The sequence below is a fragment of the Triticum aestivum genome, chromosome 4B, assembly GCF_018294505.1.
Source record: "Triticum aestivum cultivar Chinese Spring chromosome 4B, IWGSC CS RefSeq v2.1, whole genome shotgun sequence".
In the NCBI taxonomy this organism is placed as follows: domain Eukaryota; kingdom Viridiplantae; phylum Streptophyta; class Magnoliopsida; order Poales; family Poaceae; genus Triticum; species Triticum aestivum.
This window is the reverse complement of record NC_057804.1, coordinates 521,512,735-521,535,324: the sequence shown is the minus strand read 5'-3', so window position 1 is coordinate 521,535,324 and position 22,590 is coordinate 521,512,735. Positions and strand designations below refer to the sequence as shown.

Below are 22,590 nucleotides of genomic sequence, written 5' to 3'. Positions count from 1 at the left end.
CTAATGGAGGGGTGTGGTGGAGGGGCAAAGAAGAGGGGGGTGGTGGAAGGCAAAGAAGAGGGGGATGGGAATGGAGGGGTGTGGTGGAGGGGGAAAGAAGAGGGTGGTGGTGGAAGGGCAAAGAAGAGAAGAAGGGAGGGCTCTAATGGAGGGGGAGCATTGGAACAAGCAAGGTGCAAGGAAAGAGGGAGAAAGGAAGGGGGGGAGGAAGAAGAAAGGGGAGGAAGGAGGGGAAAGGTGGTAGGTGGCTGGCGACCATAGCAGTGGCGCGGGGCGCTAAAGCACGCTATTGTTATGAGTGCGAGCCAAAATATCTACTGGTAAGTAAAACTAGCTATAGCGCTTGTACAAAAACCACGCTACTGGTACAAGTTTACCCATAGAAGAAATAGCAGTAGCGCGTCTAGGTGCACAGGCGCTACAACTATTTTCTTAACAGTAGCGCTGGTTAGACTACAAACGCTGCTAATATTTTTTGGTTGGGTGGGGTGCTGTGGCAAACTTATAAGTAGCATGCCCTCAAGAAACCCACGCTGCTGCTATGTTGTACCAGTGGCGCGTTTTATAACAGATGCTATTGGTAATTATCAGTAGTGTGGGGTCTGGAACACACGCTACTGGTAAACTTCTATGTATAAGCCTTTTCCTAGTAGGGAACCTCCCACCTCGCCCGTGGCTCTGTCGGTGCCTCAATTCTTCGGCACCACCGTCGTCGGCTCCATGTTTTCAGCGCCGATCTCGCTGTCACCGCCCACGACGGCCTCAGCACCAGTCGCGCTACCGCCACCCGTGATGGCCCCCTCTAGATCCTCCTCGACACTCACCATCATCCCGGCGACCTGGGAGAGGCGCTGCCCGCGGAGCCACCCGTGGTCGTGATCCCGATCTTTCCCGCGCCGCCATCCGCGGCATCGGTCGCGGCTGTGGTTCCTGCCGCGGCTCCGCTTACCGCCACCCCTTCCGCTGGCGTCATCACGCCCGCTGGGCCGTTCCACTCTGACAACTTGATCGCCATCAGACTCACGTCGGACAACTACCTATTCTAGCGCGCCAAGGTCCTACCGCTGCTCCGCAGCCGGTCTCTCCTAGGGTTTGTGGACGGTTTGCTACCGTGTCCTCCGCAGGTCATCCCTACCGTACACGGCCCGACCATTAACTCGGAACACCGTATGTGGGTGCAGCAGGACCAGACGATCCTCTCTGCCATCCAGGGCTCCCTCGACTACTGGGTCGCCGGTCTCTGTCTCTTCGCCGCCACCTCCATGGACGTCTGGACGACTCTGGAGAACGCCTTTGCCCAGGTCTCTACCTCCCGCTCGATGGCTCTTTGCAGCGAGCTCGCCGACATTAAGAAGCTGGAATCCTCCGCCACGACCTACTTCAACAAGATGAAGGTCCTGGCGGACACACTCACCTCTATCAATCGGCCGCTCAGCGACGAGGAGTTTGCTGGCTTTGTCATCAAAGGCCTCGACGCCGACTATGACAATCTCGCCGAGGCTGTTCACAACGCCAAGCCAGCGATGCCCCCGCACAATCTCTACTCACGACTTCTCTTCACCGAGCAGCGCGTCAAGGCTCGTCGCTCCTCCGCCCCCATCACATCCCAGCCGGCGGCCTTCTGGGCTTCTCGCGACCAGCGTTCCCCTGCCCCGTCATCTGGCAAGCCCGCCCCGCCCCCTGCATCGACCTTGGGTGGGGGCCCTAACAGTCGGGTGGTATGCCAGCTGTGTGGTCGTGAACGCCATGTCGCCTCCAAGTGTCATCGCCGCTTTCAAAGGAGCTTCCTTGGCATCAACAACGACGGAAAGGGCAACGAACTCCAATTTGCGATGGCAGACTTTGGTCCTCCTGCCGCCGCCCCAGCTGCCCACATCGCCACCGCCCCGGCTGCCCACATCGCCGCCAAGGGCAAGGACTCGCGTGTCGACCAGGGTTACATGCCGTCCTATCCTATTGATCCAGCCTGGTACATGGACACCGGCGCCACTGATCACATGATGAACGAGCTCAATGAACTCTCCACCTACCAGCCCTACTACGGGCATGATCAGGTTCACACCGCCAATGGTGTATGTATGCCCATCTCTCACATTGGCCAAGCATCTCTTTTAACTAGTCATCCCTCTAGGCAGCTCCATCTTTGTAATGTTTTGCGGGTTCCCTCGGTGACTCGTAGTCTTTTATCTATCCCTAAGCTCACCCCTGATAATCATGTACTATGTGAATTCCAGCCTTTTAATCTTTTTGTTAAGGACCGAGCAACCCGGGACGTTCTGCTTAGTGGCCGCTTGAGCCAAGGCTTGTACCATTTTGGAAGATCCATCCGCCCCGTGCGTCTTCAGCGGTGTTTGTGTGTCACCTTCCCAGTGGCACTCTCGCTTTGGTCATCCGGCCACACCCATCGTTCGCCACATACTCCACCGCCATGAGCTGCCATTAGAGTCTAGCAATAAAGAGATTTTCGTGTGTGATGCCTGTCAACAAGGCAAAAGTCATCAACTACCTTTTGTTTCATCTACTAGAGAAGTAAAGAGTCCTCTTGAAATTGTGTTTTCTGATGTGTGGGGTCCAGCACAAACATCTGTTAGTGGTCACAACTACTTGATGCCTATAGTCATTTCACATGGCTTTATCTTCTTAAGCGCAAACCTGATGTGTTTGATATATTCATTCAGTTTCAATAGCATGTTGAACGTCTACTCAAGCATAAAATTATCCATGTTTAGTCAGATTGGGGGGGGGTGAATATCGCAACCTCAACACTTTCTTTAATAAGCTTGGGATCTCCCATCGTTTGTCATGCCCACATAGACATCAGCAGAATGGCGTTGTTGAGCGCAAACATCGCCATATAGTTGAAACCGGCCTCACACTTCTTGCTCATGCTTCTGTACATTTTCTCTTTTGGAGTGATGCTTTTGCCATTGTGTGTTTTCTCATTAACAGATTACCTACGCGTGTTCTTAATATGAAAACTCCTATTGAGCTTCTCTTGGATGAAACTCCTGACTACACCTTTTTCAAGGTATTCAGGTGTGCTTGCTGGCCTCATCTTCGTCCTTATAATGATCACAAACTTGAGTTTTGCTCCAAAAAGTGTGTGTTCTTGGGGTATAGTTCTCTCCATAAAGGCTACAAGTGTCTCCATGTCCCAACTAATCGAGTCTACATATCTCGGGATGTTGTTTTCGATGAGAATGTCTTCCCTTTTTCTGCCATGCCTCAGTCATCCACCACAACACCATCTATGCATTCATCTCCTCTTATGCCTGGCCAATTTGAAGATGTTGCATATTCGCCTGTGTTGTTACCTAATCATGGTGCAGGAACTGGACGTGGAGCTTGCATGGAACTTCTCCTTGACGGACCTACTACGTCTCCCATGGCGCACGTCGATCGGCCGGTGCATGTGCATGCACCGCCTCCCGCCCTCGACCCCACCTCGGGAGCCCCATCTACTACTGAGCCGGAGCCTGCGTCGGCTACTATGGCTGGGTCGGAGCCCGTGACGGAGCGGCCTACGTCGCCGCTTCCTCGCCTGGCCTCCCCTCCATCGTCACCCCCTCCATCTGCGCGGGCGTCGCTACCGCCCACTTCTCCTGGGCCTGCAGTGACTCACACGCCGCCTGGGCCCACGTCACGCAGTTCGCAGTCTCCTGGCCAGCCATCACCCGGTCCCTCTTCACCGAAGTTCGCTGGACCGGCCTCGTCTGCTCCAAACGCCTCGCTTGCTCCGGACGCCTCGCCTATTCTGGATGCCCCGCCTGCTCTGGTGGTCGTTGCTCCGCAGCGTCCACACACACGCAGTCGCAACGGCATCGTTCGTCCGAAGGAGCACACCGACGGCACGGTCACATACCTTGCTGCTTGTCTGGCTCATGCTGTGGATGATCCAACTGCCAAACCACACAGTTATCAAGTCGCTATGAGTATCCCACACTGGAGGGCTGCTAAGGAACAAGAATATCATGCTCTTATGCATAATAAGACCTGAACACTTGTTCCACCTCCGTCTCATGTCAACATCATTGATTCGAAGTGGGTTTTCAAGGTGAAGAAACATGCAGATGGTTCCATTGAGCGCTACAAAGCGCGTCTTGTGGCTAAGGGTTTTAAACAACGTCAGGGACTGGACTATGAGGATACATTCATCCCCGTTGTCAAGCCTACCACTATTCGACTTCTTCTATCTCTGGCAGTTTCTCGTGGATGGTCTCTTCGCCAGCTTGACGTGCAGAATGCTTTTCTACATGGACTGCTTGAAGAGGAGGTTTACATGAGGCAGCCAGCTGGATTTGTTGATCACACTCAACCTTATCACCTCTGTCGTCTGACGAAGGCTCTCTATGGACTGAAACAAGTGCCTCGAGCCTGGCATGCTCGCCTGGCTTCAGCTTTACACACTCATGGATTCATTCCTTCGACGGCTGATACTTCATTGTTCTTGTTTCAGTGACCGAGTGTGACCATGTACCTCCTTGTGTACGTGGATGGTATTGTCCTTGTTAGCTCCTCTCCGACGGCTGCTGATGCTCTTGTGACTGCGCTTGGTCGTGATTTAGTAGTTAAAGATTTGGGACAACTTCATTTCTTCCTGGGTATTGAAGTCGCTCATCAGTCTCGTGGCAGCTTGGCTCTCACCCAGAAGAAGTACTCTATTGATCTTCTACGCCGTGCTGGTATGCTCAAGTGCAAGACATCGCCTACGCCCATGTCCTCCACTGACAAACTTTCAACTGCTGATGGTACTCTTCTATCTCTTGAGGATGCTACTGAGTACAGGAGTATTGTTGGTGGCCTGCGGTATCTGATGATCACACGTCCTGATCTCTCCTTTGCGGTTAACAGGGTGTGCCAATATCTTCATGCACCTACTAACATGCACTGGTCTGGTGTGAAGCACATATTGCGCTATGTGCGTCTCACTGTCTCCTTTGGTCTTCATTTGCGCCCCAGTTCCTCTGGAGTTCTTTCTGCATTCTCAGATGCTGATTGGGCTGGGTGTCCAGATGACAGGCGATCTACGGGGGGACATGCAGTGTTCTTGGGGCCTAATCTGATCACCTGGAGTGCACACAAGCAAGCCACTATTTCCCGCAGCAGCACAAAGGCTGAGTACAAGTCAGTTGCCAATGCGACTGCCGAACCTATATGGATTGAGTCCCTACTTCGAGAGCTAGGAGTTACTCAGCCACATCCGTCGGTCCTCTGGTGTGACAACATCGGTGCTACGTTTCTGTCATCAAACCCGATGTTCCATGCACGGACTAAACACATTGAGATTGACTATCATTTTGTGAGGAAACGTGTCACACAGAAGATACTACAAGTCAGGTTTATCTCTTCAAAAGATCAACTTGTAGACATCTTCACCAAGCCTCTACCTTCTCCCATGTTTAAGGTCTGTAGGCGCAATCTCAACCTCCTAGATGCTTCAGGAGTGAGTTGAGATTGAGGGAGGGTATTAGACTTCGTATTGTAGCCTTATTGTGTAATCCATACCATATTGGTATAGGACTTGTATGACACCATTATATATATATATATATGATAGGCCACCCCATAGAAGGTTGAGCCAGTTCCCCAAAAACCTACGTTTTACATATAAAAACAAGGGAGGGAGTAGCATAAAAGTCTATACAATTTGTTTTCTTGAACGAAAGATAACCTTTTTTTAGACAACCTCATGAAGTTTTTTATTAATTCGTCACAATGTTTACATGGACCTATGTGCGAGCCAAATCATCACTGAAATATTAGGCCAACCAATTATAGAATGAAAAGAAATGTTAAAACAGGTGAAAGTGGTAGCAGCTTGGTCAAGTTGAGTCAATTAAAAAAAGGAAAAAAAGTTAAATAGTGTAAATCATGTCACAAACTTGAAGCTTTGGGCTCTTTTTTTAAAAAAAAATACCCTTATTTTTATCTTACACGAATATATTTTCTCCCCCATTTAGCCCTGGGTTAGACACACATACAATTACATCCTTGTGTTGCAAAGTCCATATTTGCCATATCTAGCCCATTAAAGGCTTTTATACCTATTAAGGTTTCAGTGAAGATACACTAGTTCAAAATGCTAACAGATTAGTTAATATTTTATTTCGTAGTTCAAATTCGAACTCACACCAGTAGACCCGGGCTTTCCTTGGGTTGGTCTTTAAAAAGCCTGACCCCCAAAACCTGAGTCCATTCGACGACTCGGCCTGAAACAACTAAAAGTGCATTTTCTATTAAATAATCTTATTTAATCATTTTCAGGGCATATAAAATATATACTGTAGCAACATATTGAATAAAACCACAATTCAAAATTGTTTTAGGCTTCCAGGCTTTTAATTCTGGCCAAATTTGGAGCCTGAGCCCTTCCTGACGGTCTGGCTTTGGCTTCCGGCCATCGGGAACATGATGTTGTGTGTCTCATTAAACGGATTATGGAAGTTCATATATATTATGTTCTTTGATTCAAAAACTATAATTAATTTCACTATTATACTTAGCTAGCACGGTGACCGTCGTAAAATGTGAGGATATCATATTTACCATGTCAAACGTGTTAAGTATTTATTTCCATATTAGATAGATGTTTTTTCTTCCCATTTACCCCTACATTTTAGACATGGATGCAATTACTTCCTTGTTTGCAAAGTGTATATACCAGCCTTTTCTAGCCCATTGATGGCTTTCATTTTATACCTATTAAAAAAACCTATTTAAAAGACAGCATAACAGCAGGAGTAATCCAGTAGATATGAGACGACCATCAAAATCAATGGTACACATATTATTTAGGAAGGCTTTAATACTTTGGCATGGGCTACTATTTACTCCTCCTTAGGCTACGCAGGCAAGATGTTCGTAAAGACCCATAATGTACCATAAATACGTATGTACTGTTTGCCAAAAAAAACAATGAGTATCCAAAGCCTGTTTCGCACGCAGGGCTAGGTTAAAACAAATCTCAAAATCCCATTCCACCTTTTTTCTTTGGCACACACAACTTTCACCACGTAAACCAGTGCATTCTCCTGTGATTGTCACCGTCACCCCACCAATAATGCGACATCATGTCTGTAATTCCTTTACAAATCTGTTTTAAAATTTCGAAAACCGACTTTGCATAATTCTTTTTCATAACTCGATCCACCAAAAACTAGAAACAATGTGTCCTATCTAATCTCATAGTGGATGGTAAGCCTAGATAAGTATCCGATAGTGCCTCGGTCATTATATTCAAACTACTGCAAATTTGTTTCTTCATCTCAACTCTAGTATTAGGGCTAAAAAACACACTTGACTTTTCCACGCTAACCTTCTGTCCCGAAGCGGCACAATATGATGCAAGGATTTCTTTCAGACACCCAACATCCCCATTCTTGGCCTTCATCAAGATTAATGAATCATCTGCAAACAATAGATTAGTGATGGCCGATGCTTCCCCACACACCTTCACTCCCTCAAGCTTCCCTTCTTCCTCAGCTTTATTCAGCAAAGCAATCAATCCTTCAGTACATACAAAAGCAAATAAGGCGATAATGGATCGCCTTATCTCAAGCCTCTAGACGGTTTAAAAGTTTATGTTTCTTCTGAGTTAAAATGTACACGTTATTCCACTGTACTAACACATTGCATAACAAGTGCTTAACCCACTACTTCCTCTTCAATAGTAGAGATTACACATATATAGTTTCCTCCTAGTTGCCCGTGCATGCATTTCAGACTACACATATATAACCGGTTACAGGAGATAAGCCATGAATGCAGCAACCTGCCGGCACAATCTATCTTAACAGATTCAACTACTCTCAAACTACTCATGTAATCTCTATATGTCACGTTACATGAGACAACATTGTTTAACAATGGACGCAATTACTACCTTGTTTGCAAAGTGTAGTATATACTACCAGCCTTTTCTAGCCCATTAATGGCTTATATACCTATTTAAAAGACACCATAATAACAGGAGGAGTAATCCAGCAGGTAAAATCAATGGCACACATATCATTTAGGAAGGCTTTAATACTTTGGCATGGGGTATTTTTTTTTTTTGCATGTTATACATGTCTCATTCATATCATAAAGAACAAAGTACAAGTCACGTAAGAACCGACATGACAAAACTGAAAAGATAGCAGAACATCTCTGAGCTTGACACTAACGCCCGTCACCTGCCTCCGGCACCACCACAGAAGCCACCGAAGAAAAGAATGACGGATCACCTCCTCACCCGAGTTCAACGCGGCTCCATCACTGATATGCAGCTTTGCGGACCTCCAAGGTGGCTCACCAAAAGTGAAGCCATTGTCGTTGAAAGAATCAGACCGGAGCAACACCCCGGACACGCCATCGAACTTCAGATCTGGCACCCCACCACGACTAAGACGCCGAAGGAGGAAACCATACCTGCCATCCACGAACCACGAACCCAGCACACGTTGGCATGGGGTATTATTTACTCCTCCTCCAGGCTACGCTGTAAAGACGTATAGACCCATACTGTACCATAAATACGTAGGTATATACCGTTTGCCAAAAAAAAATGCAGCGTTGAGCAAAAGGCGCCGGGGCGAGGCAGCACGGCACGGCCACCAGCAGCAGCACCACCCTGCGGCAGGAGCAGGACCGCGGGCGGGAGAGAGCTTTCTATTCCATTCCCCCCTCCTCTCCTGTCGAAAGCAAAGCAGAAGCAGGACGCGCGCACAGTGAGCTGAGCCTGAGCGAGCGAGGCTGTGGGCGCGGCGGCAAAGAAAACCCAACAAAACCCAAAAGCGACCGATCGATCCCGGCAGCCCGGCTCCCTCAAAGGCCTTCCGTCCGAGCACCCGCTGCCCCCTCCCTTGCCGCTCGCTCCTTGGACGCTTGCGGTGAGCCTCTTCCTTCCCCCTCCGATCTCCTCGCTTTCACTTTCCCTGTTGCATATCACTCCGTTTCACAGTGCATTGCGAAAGAAAAGAGAGAGGGGTGGTGGTAGTGCTGTCTCTCTGCTGTGGGTACTTGAGGAGGCACGCCGGGCCGCGTCGTCCTCGCTCGCTCCTCGGGGTGTGGGTGCAGTGCAGTTCACGGCGGCCATTGGAGGGAGGAGGACACCTGCAAGCAAGCTAGCTAGCAAGGTCACCACCCTCTCGCCCGAGGTTAATCGCCACGCCTTTCTCCCGCTCCCAACACAAGCACGCACGCGGGCATCGGAGGGAGACACTCCTCCCAGCCGGGTCGACAGGGAGACAGGGCATATGCGCGCGCGCACTTGCGTCGCGTGGCCGCATCTTGGCTGCACTCCTCTCCCAGAGCAGGGCAGAGCACTTGTTGTTGGCGGTGAGCAGTTCTTGGGGCTGGCTCCGTCCGCTGCTGGGGTGGGGGCGTAGCCCGTCTTTTTCTCGGGGGAGGTGGGTCTGCCTCCGCCCGTCGCACTGTTCCTCTTTCTCCGGTCATGGCTGGCCCTAATCTGCCCGCTTTCCGTTTGTTCTTGCGCTCTTTGTTGGGTTGGGTACTACCCCTGTTTTGTTTTGTTGCCATCCCCGTGGCTCGCTATAAATCTCGACGCCTCCCTCCCTCCACATGCTCCCTCGTGGCCGTCACATTGCGGCTGCAAATCCTGTGGGCTCAATGGGTTTTTAATCAACCAAATTCCGTTATCCCCCTCCCTCTTGTTGCGTACTCCGTAGTATATATAATTAGCAGGAGTATCTCTCTTCGTCCCGGCACAAGGCTGCGAGATCTTGTTACAAGATTCCTCCCCGCAAGCGCAAGCACGAGCGCAGACCGGAGCGAGCAAGTGGTCGCCGGTCCGGCCTCTCCGTTGCCTCCCCACTTGCGTTAGAAAAAGATGCGCGGTGTCGATCGACCCCTGCTCCGACGCCTTTAAAAAAAATCTCGGCTAACTCTGTTTTTCCCGTTGTTTCTGCAGAGATTTGTAGGGTCTGGGAGGAGGAATGTGGACGCGTTGTTTATGCTAGGCGCGTTGGACACAAGATACTGCGTGATTCTTTCTTTCTTTCAAGGTTTACCGGTGCTGTAGCGAGGGAAAGGAAATTTATTGCGGAAGATCTCATCCACCAAGATCAAGAAGGACAGGCGGATTAAGAAATAGCGGCAGGGGAGGAGGAGGTGGGGCTGTGTCAGCTTTGTGCTTTGTGGGTGTCCGTCCCTCCCCGCCATTGTTTACTCCCCCTGAGGCGCTTGTGCTCCTCGCCGCAGCACCACCCCGCATAAGTAGGCCGGGGTGGGGTGGAGTGTGCCTCCCTCAAGGACCGATCCTGCTGCTGCTGCTATTGTTTCCGTTGTACGAGCGCCGGGCCGGGCACGTTGCCATATTCCATCTCCCTCCCGCCGCCCCCCTCCCCACCCCACCGGCCTAGCCAAGTTGCTTCTGTTCCTTGTACTTGCTGTTTCTTTGCCCTCTGGTCTGGAGCCGTTGCTGTTCCTTCCGCCCGTGGACAAGTAGTATGATGGGTTAGCACACAAGTCTACTTCTTCTTCCTCCTCCTCCTCCTCCTGCGGTGGTGGTCTGGTCTGCTCTGTGTGTGAGCGCATTGTTGGCTTGTTCGTGCTTTGAACCTCTGTTTCTTACAAGATGAAGTTCATGAAGCTCGGATCGAATCCGGACACCTTTCAAGACGATGGGAGCGAAGTCCGGTGAGTGATCCATTCAACTTGCATGTTCATTTTACCTTGTCCTTGTGCATCGTTTCTGTTTGCTCGCTATCTTTGGATCAGCACACAACCATTTCACTGCTTATTGGTTTTAGGTATTATTAATCCATGATCCCAACAGGAACCGGTTTTTGTGTCAGTTCTCTTCATTTCTGCATCTCTGAAAGTTCTGATATAGAGGGGCCGGATCATAATAAAATGCTAATAACGGACAAACCAGCATAAACAACTACAGTCTCTTATTGTGTTCTGTATGCGAGTATTATATTTCCCCAACTTCTCAGATCCTTAAGGGTCAAAGTTCAAACTGTGGGACTACCACTTTCTTTTGTATCCTCTCATTGTCAAATGTCTTATGGGTAATATACCCTATCTTATCCAGGATATGTGCATATTTTGTTCCTGGGATCCACACAAGTACCTTTAGTATGATTTCCTTTTTCCGGGGAGCCTTTTGTATGATGTTAACTGCTCCAAGTTTAATGTCGTCTACTTCAGCCTTGGTTAGAGCGGGATGACCGTGATTTGTCGGGTCTTTCTAAAGAACTAATGGTATAGCTGTATGATTGAAAAAGTCCCCTAAAGATAACCGTACTCTTGGATATCCAAGTGCTTAAAGGGATTCAGAGTTGGATTGTAATGATCATCCTTGATTAATACAATCCATACCGTTTCGCAAAAAAAGATAAAAAAATAAATAAAAGGATTCAGAGTTGAGAACTTGGAAGTGATTTTAAAATGGTGCTTCATTTGAAGTTTCTGACCAACTTTCCAGTTATATTTGAAATGCTAAACATTAGTTTGTACTGTACTACATGTAAGTTCATTTCTTTTTTACAAAATATTTAATTGGATACTGCTTTTGAGCTATTTTTTTCTTTATTTTTTAGATTCTAATGTACGAGGTTATTTCTCGTGTGATATTCATGATTTTTCATTTTATGCATTCCCCATCTCTTTTAAATGGTTTCATGCTAAATAGACAAATCTGTTATCCACTCATAGCAAATCCTGTATCCATTTGGATACATATTTGAATAAAATACTGTCTTGTCCTTCCAAGATATCAAATGACTACCCAATAAAAGAGATATAAAATGATCGCAGTTGCTTGTTCTTTTTTTATTTCTCTTATGAGACTTGTTTGTTTTTGCAGAATTGTGGAAACTGAATTGGTGAGCGATATCACTGTTCGTCTAGGGAACACAAAGTTTTACCTTCACAAGGTAAACAATTCAGTCCTCTTCATTTACTTTTTGCTGTACACTGCTTTCATAAGATCCATGTTAGTAAAAATTAGTCGTGCTTCAGAAGTACATGGCCTCATGTCCTTTTTTTTTTTGCTTTTGGTTACCAACTTATTCTCCTATCTCCATGCCGAAAACCCTTGTAACGTGTTCCTTTTATCACATATTATTAGCTCTCGTGGTTTCACTCAAGTTAGTCTATTAGTTTATGGTATGGAGTTCACACAATTCATTGTTCCATTGCAGAGATGACATTATTATATGTTTTTCTTTTTTACCAAATGTACTAGTATTATATTTCTAACGGAATGTGGAGTTATATTTTCCTGATTTTTACATCACCCATCCATGCAGTTTCCACTTCTATCCAAGTGTGCTCGCTTTCAAAAGTTGATCCCAACAACTGGTGATGAAAATATTGATATCCACATCCATGACATTCCTGGTGGCCCAAAGGCTTTTGAGATATGTGCCAAGTTCTGCTATGGCATGGTTGTCACACTCAATGCGTACAATGTCGTTGCTGCCCGCTGCGCTGCAGAGTACTTGGAGATGAATGAAACTGTCGACAAGGGTAATCTGATCTACAAGATTGATGTCTTCCTCAGCTCAAGCATATTCAGGAGTTGGAAAGATTCTATTATTGTCCTTGGGACAACAAAGGCTCATTTACCATGGTCAGAGGATCTTAAGCTGGTTAGCCACTGCATTGATTCCATTGCTTCAAAAGCCTCTGTTGACACCTCCAAGGTTGAATGGTCATATACGTACAATCGCAAGAAGCTCTCAACTGAGAATGACCTTGATATGCAATGGAATGGGGTCAAGAAGCAGCCGTCTGTGCCAAAGGATTGGTGGGTCGAGGATCTCACAGATCTTGACATTGATTCCTACAAGCAAGTCATATCAGCTATCAAAACAATGGGTATGGTGCCCAAGGATGCTGTTGGTGAAGCAATCAAAGCCTACACATACAAGAAGCTCCCCTCATTAAGCAAGGTTTCAATGATCCATGGTGATGGAAAGGTCCGAGCGATGCTAGTTACCATCACATGCTTGCTACCATCAGAGAAAGGCTCAGTCTCATGCAGCTTCCTGCTAAAGCTACTGAGGGCAACCAATCTGCTTAAATGTGGAGAGATGTGCAGGAAAGAGCTGGTGAAGAGAATTGGACGGCAGCTGGATGAAGCATCCGTGTCAGATCTTCTTATTCCTACAGTCGATGGGGAGACAACTGGTTATGACATTGACATGATCCTTAGTATCGTCGAAGAGTATGTGAGGCAAGATTGCAAAAATGCTCAGAAACATAATGCTGAGGTGAACGGTCACGTGCAAGCACCTAGTGCATCTATGATCACAGTAGCAAAAGTTGTTGATGGTTATCTCACCGAGGTTGCAAAGGACCCCAATACCCCTGTTTTGAAGTTCATCAATCTTGCTGAGGCAATTTCAGGCAATTCAAGGCCTGTCCATGATGGGATATATCGCGCCATCGACATGTATATGAAGGTACTCTTACAACTCATCATCTGCATGTACATTGCATACTAAATCACTTTCTTGTGCGTTCTTGCAAATATATTCCTAATGTATTTGAATTGTTGCTGTTTTTGTTTTGGTTTATGAAATTCTTTTGCATTCATTTCTTTCATCGCAACCAATATCTATATATATAGATGCATATAGATTTCTTATTCCTTATGAAGTTATGGTTCTATATTTGTTTGATAAATGCTTTACATTTTCTTCTATGAAATTTTGAGCAGGAGCACCCAAGCCTAAGCAAGAGCGACAAGAAGAAGCTTTGCTGCCTCATGGACTGCAAGAAGTTGTCGCCAGAAGCATGCGCTCACGCCGTCCAGAACGAGCGCCTCCCTCTGAGGACCGTGGTTCAGGTGCTATACCACGAGCAGACAAGGGCATCCGCGGCGGCGACCGTCCGAGCTGACAGCATCTGCATCGGCTCCTACGAGAGCTCAAGGTCAGGCGCCACAACAAACACTGAAGACGAGTGGGATGGAGTCATAGCGGTGGAAGACCTGAGCCTTTCATCAAAGACCACGAAGCTAGAGAAATGCCACAGCGCCGAGAAGAGCCACGGCAGCAGCAAGAGCACCACCAACGGCAAGGCCAAGGGCGGCGCGACGCCGAAGAAGGTCCTCGGGAAGATGCTGTCGAGCAAAGCGCTGACCGGGGAGCGAAGCAGCTCGGACTCGTCGGACAGCGCCATCTTGCGGAGCCAGGACCATCCCAAGAGGACCCCCTCCAGGAGCACCAAGCCGTCGGCTGCCTAGCCCTCCCTGCATCTCATCAAAAGAGTGGTGCTGGGGTTTTAGCTGCTGCCTCTTCTTCTTTAAGAATGAATGTTGCATAGAAGCAAGAACTAATGTTTTTTACAAGTCTGTAGGGATGTTATAATGTCAGGTCTGCTTTTAGGGGGATCTTGTTGTTTAGCATGTAGGCTTTGCCATGAAACCTGTGAGACCTTTGGTGCTGCTGTGAGGTTTTATGCCGTTAACTCACTCCTAGTAGTTATAATGAGGCCTAATGTGTTTGGACCTTAAGTTGCTTTGGCCACTGCGACGGCGTGATTTTAGATCAGTACCAGTACCAGGTTGGACACGGTTTACCCTTGGTTCTGGACGTGGTATCCTGAGCTAAGAATTGCAGATTAGCAGGTTTGGGTTAGAACAAAATGAAGGATCAGTAAGGTACTGGAATCTAACCGAACCCAGCGAAGCATCAGCAAAAAATATCACAGTAGGAAATTGCTTGGGCTGACAAACCTAACAAAAACGCGGTATCACAAACGAAATTGATTCTGTTCCTATGAAGAAATTGGTGAAGTGATAGCTGTCTCACACCAAAACAATATGATTGTAGAGAAGTATCTGCGTGTGCGTGTGAGAATCCCGCTACATGAGCCAATCAAGAGTAGGGTAGAATTTACTCCCTTAGGCAGCAAAGAAACACTTCAGTTTGATGTTCGCTGTGAGAAATTGCCGTCGTGTTGTGAGTGTTGTGGACTTGTAGGACATGTGTCTGAGCGGTTCTGTAGGATTCCGAAGGAATGTAGAGTAGAAGTTTTTGCAAAAAATCTCAGTGTAGAGGCCTACTGGAAAGGTCAGACATCTAGTAGAAGAGCCATTTTATTCACCTAACAGAAAACCTTCCAAGGCCACCAAAGGAATGGTGGTTAAAGTGACCAAAGCTGTAGGTGATCTCACTGTGAAGGAAAAGGGTGTTGTGGTGTCTACGAAGAGTCGAAGACAGCGACCTTGCTGACTGGGGGACCAGTCCAGGGAGGGCACCCACTCGGCCAGGAGGGTCGGGGTCATGCGTTGGGAAACCTTGCATGGAAAACAAAAAAATTCTACGCACACGCAATGATCTATCTATGGAGATGCATAGCAACGAGGGGGGGGGGAGGGGGTATGTCTACGTACCCTCATAGACCGTAAGCGGAACCGTTTAACAACGCGGTTGGTGTAGTCGTACTTTCTTCGCGATCCAACCGATCGAGTACCGAACGTACGGCACCTCCGCGTCCAGCACACATTCAGCTCGGTGACGTCCTCCACCTTCTTGATCTAGCACGACGGCGAGGTAATGGATGGTTCCGGCAGCATGACGGCGTGGTGACGGTGATGGTGAAGCTATCTACGCAGGGCTTCACCTAAGCACTACGAAAATATGACCGATGGTGTAAACGGTGGAGGGGGGCGCCGCACACGGCTAGGCAATTGTCTGTTGTGTGCTAGGCGCCCCCCTCACACATATATATAGGTGGGAGGGAGAAGCAGCCAAAGGAGGCGCGGGGTCCCTCCCAAGCCGCGCCCCCTCCTTTCCTTATTTGGAGTGCGGGGAAAGGCTGGGGAGGATGGCGTCCCCCCCCCCCTTCCTTTCTCCCATGAGAGGGAAAGGCAGGAGGGGCTAGCCCTCCCCCTTTTTCTTCCCTAGGGCTGGCCAAACAAGGGAGCGGGGTGCACCATCCCCCTTGTGGGCTGGTCCGTCCCCTCCTTTGTCCCATAAGGCCCACAACTTGTCGGGGGGTGCCCGGAACCCCTTCCGGTGACCCGATTCCTTCCCGGTACGTCCCGAAACACTTTCGGTGTCCAAATATCATCGTCCTATATATCAATCTTTACATGTTGACCATTTCGAGACTCCTCGTCATGTCTGCGATCTCATCCGGGACTCCGAACAACATTCGGTCACCAAAACATATAACTCATATAACACTATATCGTCAATGAACGTTAAGCGTGCGGACCCTACGGGTTCGAGAACTATGTAGACATGACCGAGACACCTCTCCGGTCAATAACCAATAGCGGAACCTGGATGCCCATATTGGCTCCTACATATTCTATGAAGATCTTTATCGATCGAACCATTATGACAACATACGTAATTCCCTTTGTCCATCGGTATGTTACTTGCCCGAGATTTGATCGCCGGTATCTTCATACCTAGTTCAATCTCGTTACCGGCAAGTCTCTTTACTCATTCCGTAATACATCACCTTGTGACTAACTCCTTATTCATTTGCTTGCAAGCTTATGATGTGTATTACCGAGAGGGCCCAGAGATACCTCTCGCAAAAGTTTCTGTTTTTCAGCAAGATCAAATCAACCATCACCCAACATTATCCCAAAGGCTTTACTTGGCACTTTATTGAAACAAAAGCAATAAAACATGATTACTACAGTAGCCTAATCATGTGAACACACAAAAATAGTAGGTAAAAGTGTTGGGTTGTATCCCAACAAGCGCTTTTCTTTAATGCCTTTTAGCTAGGCATGATGAGTTCAATGATGCTCGCATAAAAGATAAAAGTTGAAACATAACAAGAGCATCATTAATCATAAGTTCCTCTCTCTTAATAATTTTCAGTAGCATCATGAATGAATTCAACAATATAGCCATCACATAAAGCATTCTTTTCATGATACATAAGCATAGCAATTTTGTTACTCTCCACATAAGCAAATTTATTCTCATGAATAGTGGTGGGAGCAAAATCAACAAAATAACTATCATGGGAGTGAAAATTAAAATCATGATGACAAGTTTCATGGTTATCATTATTCTTTATAGCATACATGTCATCACCATAATCATCATAGATAGCAACCTTGTTATCATAGTCAATTGAGGCCTCATCCAAAATGGTGGATTCATCACTAAATAAAGTCACGACCTCTCTGAATCCACTTTCATCATTATAACCATCATAAATAGGAGGCATGCTATCATCATAATAATTTATCTCTTCAAAACTTGGGGGAGTAAAAATATCATCTTCATCAAACATAGCATCCCCAAGCTTGTAGTTTTGCATATCATTAACATCATGGATATTCAAAGAATTCATACTAACAACATTGCAATCATGCTCATCATTCATGCCAATCATTTTATTAAATTCTTCTTATATCAATTGAGCACAATTTTCCGAACCATCATTTTCAAGAAAGATATTATAAAGATGATCAATAATATGATGCAACCTCAATTCCATTTTTATGTAGTTTTCTTTTATAAACCAAACTAGTGATAAAACAAGAAACTAAAAGATTCAATTGCAAGATCTAAGGATATACCTTCATGCACTCACCTCCTCGGCAACGGCGCCAAAAAAGAGCTTGATGTCTACTACGCAACTTTATTCTTGTAAACACGTGTTGGGCCTCCAAGCGCGGGACAGAAGCAATTTCCCTCAAGTGGATGACCTAGAGTTTATCAATCCGTGACAGGTGTAGGATGAAGATGGTCTCTCTCAAACGACCCTGCAACCAAATACAAAAAAATCTCTTGTGTCCCCAACACACCCAATACAATGGCAAATTGTATAGGTGGACTAATTCGGCGAAGAGATGGTGTTAAAAGTGTAATATGGATGGTAGAAATATATTTTTGTAATCTGAATAAATAAAAACAGCAAGGTAGCAAATAGTAAACGGGCACAAAAATGATATTGCAATGATGGAAAATGAGGCCTAGGGTCTGTACTTTCACTAGTGCAATCCCTCAACAATGCTAACATAGTTGGATCATGATTATCCCTCATAGTGTGATGAAGAATCACTCCAAAGTTCCTATCTAGCAGAGAACATAAGAATAAATTGTTTGCAGGGTACGAAACCACCTCAAAGCTATTCTTTCCATTCGATCTATTCAAGAGTACGTACTAAAATAACACAAAGCTATTCTTTCTGTTCGATCTATCCTAGAGTTCGTACTAAAATAATACCAAAGCAAAACCATATTCATAATACTCAATCCAACACAAAGAACTTCAAAGAGTGCCCCAAGATTTCTATCGGAGAAACAAAGACAAGAACGTGCATCAATCCCTATGCATAGATTACCCCAATGTCACCTCAGGAATCCGCGAGTTGAGTGCCAAAACATATATCAAATGAATCAATACGATACCCCATTGTCACCACGAGTATTCAATTGCAAGACATATATCAAGTGTTCTCAAATCCATAAAAGTATTCAATCCAATAACAAAAAATCTCAAAGGGAAAAACTCAATTCATCACAACAAGATAGAGAGGGGAAAACAACATGTGATTCGACTATATTAACAAAGCTCCCTATACATCAAGATCATGGCATCAAGAACACGAGAGAGAGAGAGAGAGAGAGAGAGAGAGAGAGAGAGATTAAACACATAGCTACTGGTACAAACCCTCAGCCCCGAGGGTCAACTACTCCCTCCTCATCGTGGTGGCAGCCGGGATGATGAAGATGACCACCGGTGATGATCTCCCCCTCCGGTAGGGAGCCGGAATGGGGTCTAGATTGGATCTCGTGGATACAGAGGCCTTGCAGCGGCGAAACTTCTGATCTAGGGCTACCCCCAAGGGTTTTGGAATATCTGAGAATCTATAGGGCGAAGAGGCGGTCCAGGGGGCACCCGAGGTGGGCAGTGATACGTCTCCAGCGGATCTATAATTTTTTATTGTTCCATGCTATTATATTATCTGTTTTGGATGTTTAATGGGCTTTAATATGCTCTTTTATATTATTTTTGGGACTAACCTATTAATCGGGGGCCCAGTGCCAGTTTCTGTTTTTTTACCTATTTTAAAATTCTGTAAAAAAGGAATACCAAACAGAGTCCAAATGGAATGAAACCTTCGCGATGACCTTTCTTGGACCGAAAGCAAACCAGAAAACTTGGAGTTGAAGTCAAAAATGCCACGAGGCGTCCACGAGGCAGGAGGGCGCGCCCAGGGGGGTAGGCGCGCTGTAAGGGCATTTTTATCCCTAAGGTGTTTTGGTGATTGATGACAATGCTTTTGCGGACTAATCGTGTGCCTTGAGTTTCTCAGCTACTTCATCACTAGGCACGAGACGATTCGGTGCCCCTCGGAGACTATTGAAGTCGGCGTTGTTCTACGTTTCTCTTTGGTGGATTTGAGTCGTAGGAGAGCCGTACTATTAAGAGGGGGTCCGCGTCGGAAAGGTTTGGGTGGAATCAACACGTACACTTGTCCTACCTTTCCCTGCACTTTGGAGCCTCCCTACGTTATCTTGGTTGTGCTAAAATCTGACGACTACTGATGTACTTGCGGTAGTACCGCAAGTACCAGCGGTAGTACCGCTCCTCTTGAGCCGTAGTACCGCGGCTCCCAGGCCTAGTGCCGCTTCGGTACGGTAGTAGGGGCAGATGTAATTTTTTACATCCGCGCCACCCACGGTAGTACCGCTCGTCCAGCGCGGTAGTACCGCGAGGACCCACGGTAGTACCGCTCCCCAGGAGTCGTAGTACCGTGGTCCTCCTAACTAGTACCGCTGCGTCACGGTAGTAGGCGCGGATGTAATTTTTTACATCCGCGCCCGCAACGGTAGTACCGCACCTCGCGAGCCGTAGTACCGCGTCGGATTTTTGTACCACCTCAATTTCAGCAGAACTAGGCACAGATGTAATTTATTTCATCCGCGCCCTTCGCAGGCTATGACTTCCCTGCCTTGCGGTAGTACCGCAAGGGGGAGCGGTAGTACCGCGCAAGCGGTAGTACTGCACCCTAGTCAGGCAAGTCCCGGCCTCTGCTGCAGTCACGGAAGTACCGTGGTCCGCCATGGTAGTACCGCGCGGCCTCGCGGTAGTACCGCGCCCCTGGAGCGGTAGTACCGCGTGTCGCGGGCTGACCTTGTGGATAACGGTTGGATTTTTCCCATGGCTATATAAGGGGCGTCTTCTACCTCTAGTTGACCACCTCTTCCACCTCTAAGCTCCATTGTTGCTCCAAGCTCCATTTTCGCTCGATCTCTCTCCCTAGCCAATCAAACTTGTTAATTTGCTCGGGATTGGGTGACAAGGGCCCGATCTACACTTCCACCACAGGATATTTGATTCCCCCCACTTATCCCTAGCGGATCGTGTTACTCTCGGGTGTTGAGCACCCTAGACGGTTGATGTCACCTCGAAGACATACTCCATTGTGGTGAAGCTTCGTGGTGTTGTTGGGAGCCTCCAAGTGTTGTGGAGATTGCCCCAATCTTGTTTGTAAAGGTTCGGTTGCCGCCTTCAAGGGCTCCAATAGTGGAATCACGGCATCTCGCATTGTGTGAGGGCGTGAGGAGATTACAGTGGCCCTAGTGGCTTCTTGGGGAGCATTGTGCCTCCACACCGCTCTAACAGAGACGTACTTCCCCTCAAAAGGAAGGAACTTCGGTAACACATCCTCGTCTCCACCGGCTCCACTCTTGGTTATCTTGTCCCTTTACTTTTGCAAGCTTACTTGAGTTATATCCATTGCTTGCTTGTGTGCTTATTGTCTTTGCATCATATAGGTTGTCCACGTAGTTGCACATCTAGACAACCTATTTCATTGCAAGTTTTTAATTGTTAAAGAAAAGTCTAAAAATTGTTAGTTGCCTATTCACCCCCCCCTCTAGTCAACCGTATCGATCCTTTCAATTGGTATCAGAGCCTCGTCTGTTTATTAAGGACTTTGCCGTCCGAAGAGTACGGTTGACACCCACGACGGTGCGGAGGAGCACTCCGGTGTGAATCCCATCTCGTCCACGGCCGAAGGGGGAGCCTCGGTCTCTCGTGAGGAATTCAATGTGGCTTTAGACACATTGAAAACCTCCATGACGGCCGAGGTTAAAAGCATGTTTTCTGATTTCTTAGACGGACTTAAACTATCTACCTCGCCGATGAAAGTGGGTGATCCCACTAACAAGGTGACGGATGCTACCTGCGACAAGGGGGAAGCTAACAGTGAAAAGAGTCCGTCTACTAGCGGTAGAAATGGCACCGGCATCTTTGTCAATGTGGAACCCCCAGTGTATAGAGGACCGATCCCCTCTACTCATTTGAATCATGCCGGTCCTCCTCCTAGATATGTGAAAAATGAAGATTTTGACGCTTGGCTTTATCGCTTCAAGCGTCACTTAAAACATGTGAACAGTAACCTTTGGAGAATTATTGAAGAAGGTTTCTATCCTCATGATCCAAGCAACTTCACCCCTCGAGAAGAAGTGGACAATCAATTCAATGAGAGTGCTCTCTTCATCATCCAAGATGCAATCCTTCCCAAAGATCTCCCTCATCTTCGACCTCATGCCATGGCTAAAGAAGCATGGAAATGTGTCGAGCGTCTCTATCGAGGAAGTGCTAGCATTCAACGCTCCAACTATGAAGTGGTGCAAGATGAAGCCGATGAGTTTGCAATGAAACAGGATGAAGAACCTCGTGAGCTCTTTCGAAGAGTGACCAAACTCGCGGTCGCACTCCGAGATCATGGGAGCAAGGACACGGATGACAACTGGATCAAGCGCAAGTTCCTCAAGGCCATGATGCCCTACAACAAGGCCATGTCCTCCGTCATTCGCCAAAGACCGGACTTCCACTCCATGACCTCTGGTGAAGTGTTGGATGAGTTTGTTGCAATGAGCATCTTGGACAAGACCGCCGACAATGCGGTGCTCCGTTCCCAAAGGGCAAAGAAGCCCAATCTTGCCTTGAAGGCCAAGGTTAGTGTGGAAGAAGAAGAAGAAGAGGAAGATGAGGAGAGCAACCCCGAGGACACGAAGTATGATTATCATGAGCACATGGCTCTTGCCTCAAGACAGTTTTGGAGTAAGAAGAATACAAGACCCAACTTCAACAAGAACAACTCAAGTGGCCTCAAGGGGAAGCAACGAGTTAGAACTTGTTTCAACTGTGGCAATGTTAGCCATTTCGTTGCGGATTGTCCCTACGAGAAGCGGGAAGACAATGGTGGCAAGTTCATCCGAAAAGACAAAGCCAAGTCCTTCCCCAACAAGAACAACTTCACCAAGAAGACTCCTTCTCGCGGGTTGGTGGTTCAAGAAGAATACCATGAGGATGACGATGATGATGAAGATGGTGAAACAATGGCCATGGCATCCGTTGCCATTGTCACAACTCCCCGGGTGTCTCTCTTCGATGCACCTAACGAGAACATCACCGCCAAGTGCCTCATGGCTAAGGCCACCAACAAGGTAACCTCCAACATCAAAACCACCATTATTCCTAACCCTCCTTCAACGGATGACTTTGATAATGGTAAGGGGTCTAATGAGGAGATCAATGAATTTGAGTCCTTCATGAGTAAGCTCAAGGGCAAATCCAAGAAGCACTTTGTTGCTCTCTTGGAACAACTTGGTGAAGCCAATGACATGATCGAGGCTC

The 22,590-nt window shown here is 47.2% G+C and overlaps 1 protein-coding gene across 5 annotated transcripts; it reads left to right on the top strand.

The window, feature by feature from the left end:
• Positions 1 to 8,637: 8,637 nt before the first annotated feature.
• On the top strand, positions 8,638 to 14,447 carry LOC123093061 (BTB/POZ domain-containing protein NPY4). Of its 5 annotated transcripts, none has more exons than XM_044514944.1 (5): positions 8,638 to 8,870; positions 9,911 to 10,638; positions 11,813 to 11,882; positions 12,258 to 13,415; positions 13,673 to 14,447. In XM_044514944.1, the coding sequence occupies exons 2-5, from the start codon at positions 10,577 to 10,579 to the stop codon at positions 14,198 to 14,200; spliced, it is 1,818 nt and encodes a 605-aa protein (XP_044370879.1). In that variant the 5' UTR covers positions 8,638 to 8,870; positions 9,911 to 10,576; the 3' UTR covers positions 14,201 to 14,447. The 5 variants fall into 5 exon arrangements, with proteins under 5 accessions (XP_044370879.1, XP_044370881.1, XP_044370878.1 ...); XM_044514946.1 differs by lacking the exon at positions 8,638 to 8,870 and adding an exon at positions 8,919 to 9,116; XM_044514943.1 differs by lacking the exon at positions 8,638 to 8,870 and adding an exon at positions 8,919 to 9,137.
• Positions 14,448 to 22,590: the final 8,143 nt, after the last annotated feature.